The sequence below is a fragment of the Octopus sinensis genome, linkage group LG1, assembly GCF_006345805.1.
Source record: "Octopus sinensis linkage group LG1, ASM634580v1, whole genome shotgun sequence".
NCBI classification, from domain to species: Eukaryota; Metazoa; Mollusca; class Cephalopoda; order Octopoda; family Octopodidae; genus Octopus; species Octopus sinensis.
In genome coordinates this window covers 176451661-176469335 of record NC_042997.1, presented here as the reverse complement: position 1 = coordinate 176469335, position 17675 = coordinate 176451661, and the positions used below count along the sequence as shown (strand labels likewise).

Here is a 17675-nt window from a genome sequence, read left to right as displayed (position 1 = left end):
ACATCCATCGGAGCATACTGGCTTCATTTCTTGCGAGCTTACGCATATCCTCAACAGTTACGGCCCATGTTTCACTGCCATGTAGCATGGCTGTTCATACACACGCGTCATACAGTCTGCCTTTTACTCTGAGCAAGAGGCCTTTTGTCACCAGGAGAGGTAAGAGCTCTCTGAACTTTGCCCAAGCTATTCTTACTCTAACAGTTACACTTTCAGCACACCCGCCCCCGCTACTGACTTGGTCACCTAGGTAACGGAAGCTATCAATTATTTCTAGTTTTTCTCCCTGGAATGTGGCAGAAATTGGTCTCAGAGTATTTTCAGTGTTTATTGCTCCTGAGCATCTGCCACATACAAAAACTATCTTCCTAGTTAGCCTTCCTTTGACATTGCTGCACCTCTTATGTGTCCATAGCTTACACTTGGTGCATCTTATAGAGTTTCTACCTACACCTTTTCTACAGATTGAGCAGGGCCATCTACCTGAAAGCGTATGTGATTTGTCTACCTTCCTACTTATTAGGACTTTGGTTTTAGCTAGATTGACTCTAAGGCCCTTCGATTCTAATCCTTGCTTCTACACCTGAAATTTCTCCAGTTCTGATAGTGACTCAGCAATTAGAGCAAGGTCATCAGCATAGAGGAGCTCCCAGGGGCATCCTGTCTTGAATTCCTCTGTTATTGCCTGTAGGACTATGATAAATAGGAGGGGGCTGAGGACTGAGCCTTGGTGGACTCCTACCTCTACCCGGAATTCTTCACTGTACTCATTGCCAACCCTCACCTTACTAGCGGCATCCCTAAATAATTAAATTTAAAGACTTTGATCTATTAACTGCAAAAAGAAACGAAATAAATAATTGTGTTTAATAAACTACACAAAGATAGAAACAACTTCAAAATTTAAAGCAAAACAATTTTGCTTTTAGAATATCCAGCCCAAAATTTGGGTAGCTGTTTGGAACTCATGATTCTTAATTCAAAATGTCAATACTTTCAGCATTCAGACAACACTACTGTACTTGAATATAGTAAAGATATAGAATCAAACTAATTTACTAATACCATTAAATTGTTTTCTATCATTATAACTACTTCCAAAAATTTAGTGCTTTTAATTTTTTCATTATGGTTTAAAAACTGTTGAATCAAAGACTAGGGGTAGTTGAGAGAACTGGATATGTTGGGTTGAAATGGTATACAATTAGCTATTTCAAAATGCAGAGGCTGTCATAACAGAGATGGAATATGCAAACAAGAGAAAGCATGTATGTGATCAACAATTTGTACTGTGTATTGATGGGTGGGTGTTTTAGGTGCAAACAAGAACAGTTGTGTGAAGCAGCAACACTGTTCCAGATATAAGACCAGTAAGAGGAGTTTTATATAAGGTTAGCAAACTGATCATAAATTAAGTATTTTCTGGTTCTAAAAAGAAAGCTAATATTTGGCATGTAGTTTTAGCTACATTACATTATATGGAGTCACCAGAAAGAAAACCAGAGATTGTGTAAGGACTTTCAGGGTTTTAGTTAAGACTACAACAAACAAAATACAAGATTGTTTCCTAGATATGAATAGTGACTGTGACTTTGGTTTGCTGAAAGTGACTGGTGATCTTCATTGGATGATTTTTTTTTTTTTTAGGTCTAGGTTCATGGAGGCAGTGCAGGTTTTTGACAATACATGCCACAATGGTTGAAACTGATAGAAACATTCCAATCAAAGAGACAAGATATTGGGTAAATCCATAGGCATACAACTTAGGTTTTCATGACAGGCATAGTGAAATACATTACTTGCATTAAACCTTATGGGCAAGGGGCTACTATGAGCAGTATAGCTTTCATAGATTTAGATCTAGAGAACCTATAGTAGTGAACACAAGGAAGAGAGGAAGGGAAACTGAGCCAAATTAACTGAATTATTTACTGTGGATATCAAGGTGAAACAGAAGAATAGCAGAAAGTGTTAATTCTATGTACAGAATAGATTTGGAATAGAAAATGTAGTCTGGAGGGTATGAGATGAGCTAGATAAAGGAGAGATGTTTTGTGTTAGTAAAATGAATGTTTTGCTTGTATGTCAGTAAAATATGAAAGGCAATGTCCAGGTGAGACCAAAATTCACAGATACTAATAAAAGAGGAGAAAATTGTCCAGAAAATTAATTCATATTCTATTTTAATTTATTTCATTGTTCCTTATCTGTTTTCCATGCTAGCATGGGTTGGACGGTTTGACAGGAGCTGACCAGCTGAAGGTTCCATGTCTGTTTTAGCTTGGATTCCTAACACCAACCACTTTACAAAGTGTACTAGGTGTCTTTTAGGTAGAACCAGCACCTACAAGCCCACAAGATTAGGGATGCTCAGCTGGAGAGTTGCAGGGGACAAGTCTGTATGCAAAGGTAACCACGCTTTTACTTAGCTTGCCATGTCTTTTCAAGTACAGCAAACCATCAGGAGTATTGGGTCCCCTGCCATCTTCTCTGTTAGTCCCAAATCTGTAGATCTTTTCTCACCACTTTGTCCCACATCTTGCTGGGTCTACTCCTACATGTTCTTTCAACAATTAGAGGTCTGCACTTCTTGATGCAACTGTCTGCATGGAGTTAGAGAAAGAAAGGAGAGAGATTACATCTCATGAGTGGTCACTAGACTCTTTAAGTAACCCAGCTAAATATAGGTTTCCTAAAATCATGTGCTTACTGGAGCACAGGTCACAAACTAGGAGAGATGAAGGTACAGAATATGTCAGCTGATGTGCAGCCTCCTGAAGTAGTATTCATGGGTTTTGGCACCTACCCCATCTGATAGTGGGCTTCCTGTGGAGAAACTTTTTTCATTTCCACACTCTGAGAAACAGTAGAACCATGTAAAGAAAAGTGCCACTGAGATCTGCATGTCAAAAGACCAGGTTATCATCTGGTCAGAGTAATGCAACTCCATCAAAAGTACCCAGAGGCCAGAAAATATGGTGGGAGTCTAAGTAAACTCTGGCAATCTAGACCTACAAAGTTTGATGTTTGCATGCATTGCAATACACATCTACCTAAGGACTTAGTAACATTTGAATTCATAACCAACCAAATATTCTATCCAATCATTTGCTTACATAATGATTACAATAATTTCTCTTTAATCTAACTGACCATATTTCTAATGAAATCACACTAATTTTTAAAATAATTTTGAAGTATCTAGTAAAATAACAAACTTTGTCATTAAGCTGGCATTTAGAACTTACCAAAAAGTTTTTTTAAATGATGATGGAATGCTTAAATTTAGATACAAACTTTTAAAACATAAGGTCTCAGGCAGGGTTTTATTCACCTCTCAGAATAAAAATTGCCTAAAAATTACCTTTGTATTAGAACTGCTTTCATATTTTTCTATTTGTCAAATTTACATTATTCCTTCCTATGTTTTCTACTCTTTGTGTCATTTAAATTATTTGATTAACATCAAAAAGTCAATCTGACATTTTATATTTATGATTATTTCTTATATTTGCAAAAAGTATATAAATTTGGAAGTCAACCACTCCATTTTTTTTTTAGCTATTTTTGTCAGCATCTGTTGAAATATGTTAACTTACTCTATTCATACAAAAACAATTTATTTTTAAAGTTATACATCTATTTATTCACATGACATATTTTTGATTATATTGACTTTGGAAGGATGTCTTATAAAAGTATATATATTCCAAGTAAAATCTACACTACAAAGTATCAAACTAAATTCTGCTTTGCATTGTCTCAGACCGAGAAAGTTATCTTAATTCTGATCAAGGTATTTAGTCCCATTCAAATCCTATTTCTCATAAGCAGTTTTGTCAGTATAACAGCTGATATACAAATATTTGTCTGTCTCCACACTATCATAGGAATAGTGACTATGAGAAAAGATGTTTTGTCAACTAATTTCAAGATTATAAGTTCAGACTTTTCTTCAGTCATTTTGTAGTGCCTCAGTAACTTTACTTAGATTGTCTCTTTCATCATCATCATTTAATGTCCAATTATTCTTGCTTGCATGGGTCAGATGGAATTTGCTGAGGCAGATTTTCTATGGCCAGACGCCCTTTCAGTTGTCAATCCTCATTTGTTTCCAAGCAAGAAGTCTTTCAGAGAGAAATGGAAGCAAACAAATTCACTTGCATGATGATGCTCATTTACAACCATTACATGGTACACAGGTAAGGATACACACAAACATACAATATATATATATATATATATATATATATATACATACACACACACACACACACACACACACACACACATACACATACATACAGGGGTTGGACAAAATAATGGAAATACCTAGCATCAGAATTTTGAAATAGCTGTAAAACCATCAAAAACTTATTTATTTTTATGTTTTTTGAATTATTATTAGTGTTGCTTAATATGTTTTGCTAAAATTGCTGTTTCTTTTCAGATATCATCAGAAAAGGACAATTAAAATTCATTAAAATGACAGATCTATCAGACTTTCAAAGAGGTCAAATTATTGGTGTTCATATGGCAGGTGCTAGCTTAACGAAAACAACTGAAATGTATGGTGTATCAAGAAGTACTGTCTCGAAAGTAATGACAGCCTTTGAGAAAGAGGAAAAAACCTCATCAAAACAAAAATCCAGAAGAAAACCAAAACTTTCAGATAGGAACTGTCGGACTCTTAAGCAAATTGTTAGAAGGGATCACAAAACTACAGCTTCCAAAATTACTGCAGAGCTTAATGACCACCTTGAGAACCCATTTTCCACAAAAACTTTTCGCCAGGAGCTGCACAAAGGTAGATTTCAAGGAGGGCTGCAATCAGAAAACCACTACTTTCAAAAACAAACATTGCAAAGCATATAGAATGGAGTAAAAACCCATAGAATTAGTCCCTAGAGCAGTGAAAGAATGCCGTTTTCTCAGATGAGTCATCCTTTGCCTTTATTTCCGACTATATGTGTGGAGACAGCCAAAAAAAGCATTTGATCCAGAACACCTTCTTCCAACTGTTAAACATGGAGAAGGATCTGTGATGATCTGAGGGGGATATATCTTGGAAATACATTGGCCCAATGGTTTACCTTCATAGCAGAATTAATAGTCAAGACTATTTAAGCATTTAATTTTATCAAATTCATCCTATGGTTGTGGAACTGTTTCTGGAGAGAAACGCAATCTTTCAAGTTGATAATGCACCAATTCACACAGTTAAAGTTGTTACTGAATGGCACGAGGAACAGCCTAGTGAAGTTGAACATCTTATCTGGCCACCACAGTCCCCAGATCTCAATATTATTGAACATTTATGGTGCATTTTAGAAAAACAAGTAAGGAGTTGATATCCTCCACCATCATCACAACAAGAACTGGAGACTGTTTTAGCTGAAGAATGGACAAAAATTCCTTTGGAAACAATTCAAACTTTGTACAAGTCCATACCTCAAAGAATTCAAGCTATAAGCTATAACTACCGCCAAAGGCGATCCTACCCCATATTAAAATAAATTTGTTTGAAATTTTAAGGCGTTTCCATTATTTTGTCCAACCCCTATATATATATATATATATATATATATACATACATACACATACAAAATATAAATATATACATTCACACACAATGGACTTCTTTTCAGTTTCAATGTACCAAATCTACTCACAAGGTTTTAGTAGCACAGGGCTATAGTGGAAGACACTTGCCCAAAGTGTCACACAGTGGGACTGAACCCAAGACCACATAGTTCCCAACCACACACCCATGCTTGCATCTTTAAATTTTATCACGAGTTAAAATTTTAAGTTAATATGTATCACTTCTGCTGCAAGTAAAAGATTGCTAAAATGAGTATGTAAATGGAGAACACTCATTCACTTTAAATGCAAATACTAAAAATTTCATAAAATAGCCCATTTATGCTACTAGAAAAAGGAATGTGAAATTGAGAAAAAATGTGTCCATATTTCATCACTTTTAACAATTCTGGAATATCAAACTAAAAAAGGAGTCCCTACATGGTTGCTTGACTTACTAAAAATAGTAGCTAAAATTCCCTCAAATCACATCCTACCGCCTCAAAAAAAAAAAAACAGGAAGAATACATAAGATAATCCTAATCTTTAAAAAGACAGATGATCATAGCTCAAATACAATTAATTGTAGTCTATTCAACAAAGAGAAGACTGAGGTTAAAGTTTGGAATGTAGAGATCAGTTTCGTTATTGCTTTAATGTTTACTTTCCTCCTGTTGGTTGCACTTACATCAGGACAAAGTTTTCAACAGCCAGATGCCATTTCTGTCAGTTTGCCAACCCCACTCAACCTGTTTTCAAGCAAGGTAATAACCTTCCAGACAACTGAACAACAAACAGCCCAGACATGCTTTCATAGCTGACTGCAAGCAAACAACATTGTCAGTGACATCATTGTTTACAAACCACAGAACATGTGTAGATGAGGTAAAATACAAACTCACTCACACAAGAAAATGGAGACAGTTTCAGTTTACCATATCCACTTAGAAGGCTTTAGTTGGCCTGAGTCTATAGAAGACACTCGCCCCAAAAACCATACAATGGAACTGAACAACAAAGCAATGCCTGTACATTAATTATCTAATAAAATTAGTATATAAACTTTCTTCAGGAAAACTTAACTATAAACATCAACATTTCACCATTTATTTTCCAAAGCTATCATGGGTAGATTATGGTATTTGTCAGACTTTTATCATCTCATTTGTGAAACCTAACCTACTAAAGTCTGACCTCACTCCTATGAGATACAATTCAATTAATGTAGTTAACACAATGCATTGGATATGTTACTGCTTTATTCTACTCAGCAATGTGACTTCCAGGAATAAATCCATTTTTTTACATATGTAGTTAACCTAGTGACTCTCAAAAATTAGTCTAATGGAACAAATTCAGGCGGGTTAATTTTTTTTTCCTTTTTAGTATCTATTAACTAAAAATTCAAAATATCTATATAATTGGTTGCAAATGTTTGAAAACCATCAAAATCAGCATCATTTTAATGTCCAGTTAACCATGCTCACATGGGTGAGATGGAATGCACTGAGGCAGATTTTCTACAGCTGCATGCCCTTCCTGCAACCAACCCTCATCAGTTTGCAGGTAAGGCAATATTTCCCCACAACTAGATATATTTTCACAGAAGACTGACAATGAAGGACACCATATGCATGACAGTGACATTCATTTACAACTATCGCATGAAGTAAAGGCAAAGAATAATACAAACACAAATGTGTGTGTGCATATAATAGGTGCAGGTATGGCTGTGTGGTAAGCTTGCTTCTCAACCACATGGTTCTCGATTCAGCTCCACTGCATGGCACCTTGGGCAAGTGTGTTCTGCTATAGCCTTGGGCCAACCAAAGCCTTGTGAGTGGATATGGTAGACAGTCACTGAAGAATGCCCATTGTATGTATGTATGTGCATGTATGTGTGTGTGTGTGTGTGTGTGTGTGTGTGTGTGTGGATAGATAGATAGATAGATAAATACAAAATGGGACAACAAAACATTCAGATAGACGATACAAAAAACACGGACGGGTCATTCAAAGCCTTGTATCTTCAGTCAAGAACTGGATCATCCTCGCAATTTCGGCTGATTAATCTTGAGATTGCTATTTATGTATATATATATGTATATATCTATGTGTGTGCATCTTTGTTTCTGTGTTTATCCTCCGCCATCACCGCTTAACAACCAGTGTTGGTGTGTTTATGTCCCCATAAATGAGTGATAGGATAAGTACCAGGCTTAAAAGAAAAAGTACTAGGGTCAATTCATTCAACTAAAATTCTTCAAGGCAGCAGTCTAATGACAAACGAGACAAAAGATATATATCATTATTATTTAATGTCCATTGTCCAATACATATTTGTACATATACATATATACACATACACACACAAACATCCATTCACAAAGCTTTGGTTGACCCAGGGTTATAGAAGAATACACTTGCCCAAGGTTCAACACAATGGATCTAAATCCAAAATTATGTGGTTGCAAAGCAAACTTAACTACACAGCTACATCCATATCATAAATGTCTTATAGTGAAATATGCTTTTAATGAAAGAAATTAACTGAATGTGCAGAAATTTTATTCAAATATTTGGGAATAATCATAGCATCTACAAACTGAAATTATAAAGTTGTAAGAAATATTTTTCAACTTATGATATTCAATCATAATTTATGAACTAATACAGTAAGGTCAGTTGAAAGACTGACCGTACTTACTTTTATATACTGACAGTAGAAAAAAGTTTAAAAACCTGTTTTTATCCCAATAGAGTCTACCTGCAGTCAGACCTCATTAACAAATAATATTGCCAAGAATGTGGCATGAACAAATCCCAAAACCGAATCTTCAGGGAAATACAATGCTGTTAATAAAATTATAAATTGCATTACAGAGGCACAAAACTAAATTAAGACAATGGTAATAGAACAACCTCATCTTTCATTCAAATTAAACAAGGACTGTTCTATATATAACTCCCTACTAAATCTAATGGTACATTGGCTTATGCAAATATCTTTTAAACCAAGAGGGAAATGGCACTTTTATCCAATAACTTTACATTAACAATCTAAATTAAAAGTAGAGTCATCAAAATTAAAAATAATGAGATATAAAACATTTACAATAATGGTTCCAAATTCAATCCCACTACATGGTACCTTGTGCAAGTGTCTTCTACTGTAGTCTCAGGCTTTGTGAGTAGATTTGCTAGACAGGAATTGAAAGAAGCCCATCATTGTGTGTCTTTCAGTTTGTCCCCACCATCGCTTGACAACTAATGTTGGTGTGGTTACATCCCTGTAACTTAGCAGTTTAGCAAAAAGAGAACAATAAAATAAGTACTAGGCTTGAAAACAATAATCACTGGGGTCAATTCATTCGACTAAAATACTTCAAAGCAGTGCCCCAGCATGGCTGCAATCTAACAGCTGAAACAACTAACAGAAAAAGGCAAAATAAATGCTTAGCTGCTTCAAGTCTATCAAGGTTCAGTCTTCAGTCCTCTCCACTTCATGAAGCCTCTATAGACCTTCACAGAAAAGTTTATTACTAGTTGTCGATTGGAACTCCTATATACTAATGCTCTAATTCAAATAGTTGAATCTATAGGGTAAGTAGACAAGAAATTTCAGGCATGGAAGCTAAACCTAAAATCAAGGGGTCTCAAGGTAAACTTAGCAAAAACTAAGATTTTAGTAAGTACGAAAGAAGATAGGATCCTAGTATCTTCAGAGAAATGGCCTTGCTTGATACACAGAAAAGTAAATAAAAACTTCATATGCCGTACACAATGTAAGCTATGAACACACAAGAAGTGTAGTAAAATCATAGGTAGACTAACAGAGAACATAAGCTTCATATATGATAGATGTATTGGAGTAATATGTACTTTGAGTACACTGAAAATGGATCTTAAATGCGTAGATGGCTCACTAAAAGTAGTTGAAAACTTTTGTTACTTAGGACATGTAATTAGCAGGGGAGGTGGTGGCTTTTAAAATATAGTAGCCAAGATAAGAACAGGGAGCTTACATCATTGCTAGCAACAAAGGTCCTTTCCATCAGAATGAAGGGCAGACTATATGATGCCTGTGGTCAGAACTGCAATGCTGCCTTGTAGTGAGACATAGCCCTTAAATGCAGATTTTTGAAAAGACTGGAAAGAAATGAAGCTAGCTTGCTCCACTGAATGTGCAACATAAGTTTGCCTAAATGACAAAGTACTAATGCATTAAAAGAAAAACTAGGCACAACAGGAATCAGATGAAGTATGCAAGAAAGAATGTGCTGGTATGGACATGTACATTTGGATGAAGGCAGCTGTACAAAGAAGTGCAACTCAATGTGGATAGAGTTTGCAGAAGAGGGAGACTCAGGAAGACACAAGACAAAGTGGTGAAGTCACCACAGGACCCTGAGCTTCATGGACATGACAAAGAACTGGGATATCTAGCCATTTGCAAGTCACAATAAAACCCACCCATGTTGGAGAAACTGCGATTCTGGAAGCATAATGTATGTATATATGCACAACTGCCCCTCTCCCAATCAAATTTCTCAAGACATTCCCACCACTTATCTAACTACATTCGTCTGCTGCTCCAATCAAATACAAGTAAAACTGCATATTTCAGCTTTTTTCTCCCCAATACCATTTACTCCACTTACTACTCAGAGCCATTTCACTATCTATCTAGCTTTTATTATCAATACTGTCCTCAAGGCAGCTAGCTGGCGATGCTTAGCAACATTTCGTCCATCTTTACATTCCAAGTTCAAATTCTGCTGAGATCGACTTTGCCTTTCAGGGTCAATAAAATAAGTACCAGTTGAACACTAGGGTCTATATAAATGACTTAACCCCTCTCTCAAAATTACTGGCCCTGTACAAAAATTCAAAACCTTTATTGATACTGTCCTCTCCACTCATATTTTATATTGATCACTTTCCTTCATCACCATTCATCTCCCTGCCCTTCACTGTTTGTTCCACACTCTCACAACATACCTAACCACTTATCTCCTCTTCCTCCCCTGCCATGCTGTCTACTGTGTCATTACTATTGTGCTGCTCTTCACCACCCCATCTTTTCTGCACTCAGTCCTCTCCTCTACTCATGTGTCATTGGTTACCCTTCAAACCTCTTCAACCCTGCTTAATTTCTATAGTTGACACATACTTTTCCTTACTTCTCCCAGCTATCATCCTTCAACACTTGTTCATAACATTCACACTATCTCTCAATCCCCATCTCTATCTTTCACTGTCCCACACAATCTTCTGCTCACCTTGAATCTTGAGGGTCCACTTTAACAACTTATGACTATTTTTATCTCTTTCCATTTCTACCTCATCCACTCCCATGCCCTTTCTTCTATAATGTGAATAAGCATGTAGCTCCCCAACAGCAAGAAACCTTTTCTGTTCTGGCCCCTTCTTGCTCTTTTTAACCCATCATCTCCTAGCATAAAGCCATCTCCCTCTCTATGGAAGCATCTAGTACACACCATAAAGTGATTGGCTTTAGAAAGGCATCCAGCTATAGAAATCATGACAAAACAGATATTGGAGTACAATGCAGTCTTCAGACCAATTGGATCCTGTCATACTATCTTACTCATGTCAGCATGGATGTTAAAGGATGATGATACACTATTTCCTTGCATTTTTTTTTTGTTATGACAAAAAATTAATTTTCTCACATTATCTGGATTTCTCTTATATTTACATTTTTATTGACAATAAAAAGGTGATGACTCATCATTCCCTTGAGATTAACTTCTTGATAATTTATTTTCAAAAATTAGAATCCTAATTCTAAAAACCAATATTTTAATTAAAATAATTTTGTTATGCAATTAAATATGATTAAATTTACAACTGGTTTTGGAAGAACTGCTTCCTTCTAAAAGCATTTCTTCCTCAAAATACATGGTTTAGAACCAAGAACATTTTACTAATTCACAGATGTTTACAAGTTTTAGTGTGAACATGTGAAGAAACAGAAATGATTAGAAGAATGTCTAAATCATTAACAGAGGTTACAAATCTAAGATTTAACAGATTATGCATGCGTACACACACACACACATATAATCATACATTGTATGCTAAGATGTGTGTGTGTGCGTGTATATGGATAAATCTATAGACTTGAGCAAGGATATGCTTGTACATACAGAGAGAAAAAATCATATACAAAGAAACAAATTGTGTGTGAATTCAAATCAATATGTGCATGGACATTTTTAGGAAACTTTCCAAAAATTCAAGGAGAGACTACTGACTTTAATGTAAGATGTAGATTGAGACATCTGCCATTATAGATTCATTTTAAGATCTTTTATTAAAGAAATGTCACAGAATTGAAAAATCTGCAATACCTTTAATTTCAAGAAAAAAAATCATTTTTTTTTATGTATCCTGAAGCATTAATCCTATATAGCAGTATTTCCCAAAATGAAAATTGAATATATTTCAAGCTTATGAAAGAGCCTCTATGTAGTCAGTTACCCTGTTAAAAATAACAGTTAAATTTTCCTTTCACAGCCTACTGTTGTAAAAAAGGAAAAAGCACACTATTCTTGAAAACAAGGGGATAGACACATTTGGAAAAACCTTCATTCATCAGGGCTAACCTGGAACTAAACTACTAAATACAGGTCTTTCTACTGACTTCATTTTCAATATAATGAGAAAAAGAACTATCCACAGAGGCCCCTTTTTCAAATGAGCTATGTATTTAATATACCTGTACTTCACAAAATTATCTATTTGGTTGGTATGAACTTTTTTTTTATTCCTTCAGAATTTTTGTTATCTTTCTTTTATAATTATATATATTTTCTTTTTTTTTTTTTGCCTTCAGATTATTTATCCGTTGCCAAGCCAAGGATAGATTACAAAGTTTAGATAAGTCATTGTTAATATAATTTCACTCATTAATACAATGAGCTGACAGAATCATTAGCATGCCAGGCTAAATGCTACAAAGCATTTCATCTGTCTTTACATTCCAAGTTCAAATTCTGCCAATGTCAACTTAAGCTTTCATCATTTCAAGATCAATAAAGTACCACCTGAGCACAGGGGTCAACATAATCAACCTACAGCCTCCCCTGAAAATGCTGGCATTGTGCCAAAATCTGAAACTAATATGGTTCTATTCATCAAAAGCTGTGGGGACCAGCATGTCAAAGAATAGATTCAATGTTTCCACTGTGTGTTGTAAAAGGCAACTAATAGAGGCTGAAATAGGGTTTGCACTCCAACCTCATAAACCCTCGCCAGCAAATGACTACCCAAACAAACCTATGAATTGGAGGGTTGTCACCTGCCAGGAGAAGGGAATCATCTACAAATGGTGGATGCAGTGATGTGCTGTTACAGTGCATGGCCCCATGCCACCACCATCAAAGAAAATATAATTTACGTGAATTTTCATTCAAGAAATATAGGATTCCTTAGGCAATACCTATTGCTGCTTTCGCCAATGGTCAATATACAACAGGTAAATATTTTACATATCCCACACAAATACAAAGTTAGTTCTAAAAGATTTTAGCTCAAGCAAGATGGAAAAAACATCAACTGATGCAGTACTGCTTCCATTGTTGTTGTCTAATATATATAAGACCATAACATTTCTTCTGCCCAACAGATACATGAAAGAAAATAAACAATTTCATTAATTAACTATCATAAGATTTAATTTTCTTTTCAAGTAGCTCGCTATCTCTCGTAAAATAGAGCATCATTTTCATGCGATCAGTTCTCAACATTTTACAAATAATCTCTAATCAAAAGTTCTCAGTAATCTTCTATCCAGTCTCCTTTTCCATTTGAAATATGCAAAGCTGTTAATTTTAATAATATATTTTCCAAAATGAAGCCAAATCAATATCAAAATGTGGAGATTTTTCAAAGTTTATGAATATAAGTTGTATTTTTCACGAAACAGAATTGGTGAGCAAATAATTCACAACCAACAACTGGAAAAGATCTGTGTCACCATGCTTCTAGCAAGCAAACGCTGGTTTCTAATACTCAAAAGCTTTCATTTTGATCTAATCGATAAACACAAAACTTCAAAGGATTGCTAATAAATACTTGTCAGAATAACATTAATTTTGACCAACTGAAGATCGTAAAAGTTGTGCGTGTGAGTGAGAGAGTAAAGGGATAAATAAGTGCAATGTAAAAGACAACATAGAAAGAAAAAATGTGGCCTCTGTGTCAAGATAATGAGCGTGAAAATTGGTACAAACAGCTGACATGTGGAACAACTAAAGGTGAATTCATTTTGAGATGGTAATAATGTATAATAATACAGTAAAATAATATGTTGGATCTGAATGGTATAAAATGTTCTCTCAGAAAACAAAGATACCATATGTCAAAATCCCAAATTAAAGTAGGATGAAAAATGTTTCTTATATACTTTGACTATTAGACTACCTCAATGTAGTTGATTTCTAGAAAATTAAGTTCTAATTTGAACAATTTATTAATTGTAATTATTGGCAACCATAAACTGATTTACCTAAGTGTTTTTCATAGTGGCATGGTACTGCTTTTCTTCCTCGTTTCAAGTGATTTATTATAAACGTAGATACAATATTCCTTATTAAATATATATTCGATAAACTATGAAAAATATTTAATTAATCTTAATTGAAGTGGAAGTAAAGAATACGCACAGCAGTTTTCGGCGTAACCTTAACCCTAGGTTTAACCACCGAAAACGGGTGGTGTGCGTATTTTTTACCTTCGCCCTTAATTGGTTTATTTATCTTGCGTATATTTTGATACTCTTTGAAGTCAATTAAGAACGTTATCACCCTTAGTTTAGTAATTATTGTGTCACGATATGCATATCCATGAATAAGACACCTGATGAGAATCGGAGATCAAACCAATAAATGTAAATATTAGTGTAAATATTGAAAAATGTTTCATCTCTCAAAATCATGATCTTATTAAAATGGTTTACTGTCAAGAATCTTGCAGGATATAAAAAAAAAAACATTTTTCGGTGGAAGACATGTAAATATTTTCACTGGAATTATAAATATGCACATATTCATGTGCATAAATATATTTCTTATTCATCCTTACAAGTTTATTATAGAGTATAGTTGTCTTTAAAATATATTCCGCATCTCAGAATGTTTGCATAAAACAATGCAAATAGCTTTGTATACGGGCAATCGGGTGAATCGTTCTGAAAAACTCAAACAAGAAACGATAATAAATGAATGAATTCAATAATGGATGCAAGGATGTAGCTACACGAATTCGAGAAAGGAAAAAGAAAAAAAAAACTACAAACTAGATGACACGTTAATCGACAACATGGCTGTGGTTCATGTGGACCCACCCCTCTTCGAGTGTTCATCTATTAATTGTCGAGGAAGTAATTAACTCATATTTCAAAGTAAAGGTACAATAACTATTCCAAACCAAAATTGCAGTTAGTGAGAAACTAAATTGTTACTCAATGGAGAACTGCACACTGAAAGAGGAAATATATAAACAGTGATCTTGAGTAATGAAGCTACGAATACATAATATATATATATATATATATATATATATATATATATATATATATATATATGTGTGTGTGTGTGTGTGTGTGTGTGTGTGTGTGTGTGCTTGAATAAATGTATAAATTCAACTATATTTGTATATACTTTCGAAAAATTTTACTAATTTATAGATTTAAATAAAAATATTTCAGCCAAAAATATTCATGTAAAACATACATACATACATATAACATATGTGTATAAATTAGTTATTTCAATATTTGTAGTGCTTCGAGTAATGCAGTCGTTAATAAACTATACAAGAATTTTTTAAACGTAAGAAATTCTATGCAGTTGTACAATTAAGTCTATATCCAGGGCCTGTAATAATGTATTGATTTGAAATACGTGTGGGTAGTGTAGTGTATATTAAATGTAGTTGGCTTCTAAATTAATCCAGACAAATACTAATTCTGAATGAAGCGCAAGCGACACACTGTACATATATAAGAGCTAATTATATTCATATCGATAACTTGTACACAATTCACAGCACGGCGTTTCACTATGGCAAAAGGATGTTATGGCCAACATTTGAAAATAAGAACAGCACAATAATTAAAACAAAAAACACAATAACGAAAATTAGTTGGAATTTTCCCAAGACATAGCACACAATAAAAATACTCCACCCTCCCCGCTTCAAATAATGATTTATTGAATGTTATTTATTATTCATTACAAAATAATGTGTGTCATTATTATTATTACTACTACTACTACTGCTAAAATAAAGAATGACTTTGAAGGCCTTACAGCATTATTGAGGAATCTATGAATTGAATCGATGGAGATAAAAAGCATGAATTGAAATCCGTAAATGAAAATATTATTATGCAGGTTCGAAAATAAAACGTGTCAAAATAAGAATATTCAAAACCGTACAGAGATTTTATCACGAAAACTTGGTAACGAAGATGGAATGAAGTTGATTAAAATATTTACGTTGAACATTTTTAAGTATCTACCGAGGAGAAATATGTAAACGATAAAAAAATAAAACTCATGGCTAATTTAATGAAAATTTATCGACTTGTAAAACTGGTTATTAATAATTTAACGAATAAAGAAGAAAACACGGTAAATTTTAATCGAAAACATACAAGAACAACATAAGTTTAAAGTCCAGATCACAAAAAGAAAACAGAATGCTATGTTTAGACGTTATATGTCAAAGAAAAAGAAGGAAGATATCCCACCCCTTTGATCCAATTTAGAGCGTCACCCTCAAAATAATCGCTTGTTTTCAATATTATGGCACTTCGTGAGAGTAATATCTTGTAAAATGTAAATCTTACCTTCGCTGTTAAGTCGACAGAATGGTTGTACTAACTCAACAAATGTCAAATTGTTTTTTTGACACAAATGTTCAGCATCTGCACTACACAGTACAGCCACCTGCGGACTAAACGTGTTCTGGATAAACTCCTGAGCCGTCTGCTTGCACTGCGCCATCGTTCACTTTTTTTTAATTATTCGGTTTAACTGTACAATGAAATGAACGAATGACGATATAACTATCAAACTACGATTATTAATAATTACAGCAAAGTTATCCCAACCCCAGACAAGGGCGATTTTCTGATAAAATCTGGTTGTAAGCTAAATACTTTTTCGACTGGTCGGCAGCCATCGTTTAAGATAACGATCATGCGCTCTCGAACTTCCGTGTATGGAGAAGGGGGACAACTCTAGCACATTTCGCATTAATCTGCTTATTTTATTGTATTTTATTTTATTAATTCCGTATCTGAAATTAATCCGTGTAGGATGAGAAAATGGATTCTCAAAATTTTATCGTCCTTGGAACTAAGGAATAATCTATGATATTATTTTAAGATTCAGATGTAAATAGTTTTTTTTTTATATATAATTACATAATCTAGTCTAAATATATTTTTACCATAATTTTCGCATCTTGGAAGAAAAATAAGCTAATGAACGGAAAGCAATAAAGAATGAACGAAAGCAAAAGAAGTTATATATATTGTGTAAGTGGTGCTTTTAAATATCGAGAAGATAAGGGTGATGATGAACAGATTTCTATTTCATAGCGACTTTCTGGAAATAAAATGGTTTAGATATTTAGCCACAGAGACTGCTCTTACAAAACAAACTCCGTCGCTATTAAATTTCTTTGCCTATAACTTTTACTTTTATCATCTGGTAAGACATTGAGTTACTCAAAATTTCAAGTTAACGACATCTAGAGTTCAATTAATAATGGAATCTCAAGAATTAGAAATTAATGTATTGTAGGAATTCTCAGCTCTAGATAGATGCTATTTAGACGTACATCTCACTACAGTTGATAGCAAGACCTCTTAAACTGACGAGTATTATCTTGTAGTGCTGTGTTCAAATATACCTTTGACATCCTATACAGTCGGTAGAATTTCTTTCAACAACACTCTACCAAATAAATATACTGCTTAGTAAGATTTAAGTTGCTTCTTATACAATTAGACGCGTAGTCAGCAGGAGGATGAGGAGAGTTGCCCCCTAGCG

The 17675-nt window shown here is 34.2% G+C and overlaps 1 protein-coding gene across 1 annotated transcript in view; it reads right to left on the bottom strand.

Annotated features, from left to right (window-relative positions):
- The window catches only part of LOC115229790 (trafficking protein particle complex subunit 8), a 96113-nt gene extending 79282 nt beyond the window's left edge, over positions 1–16831 (bottom strand). Inside the window, exon 1 of the mRNA XM_029800109.2 lies at positions 16466–16831. Within this exon, the coding sequence (XP_029655969.2) occupies positions 16466–16622 (157 nt within the window). The 5' untranslated portion in view covers positions 16623–16831. The remainder of the gene's footprint in view (positions 1–16465) is intronic.
- Between the last annotated feature and the right edge of the window lie 844 nt (positions 16832–17675).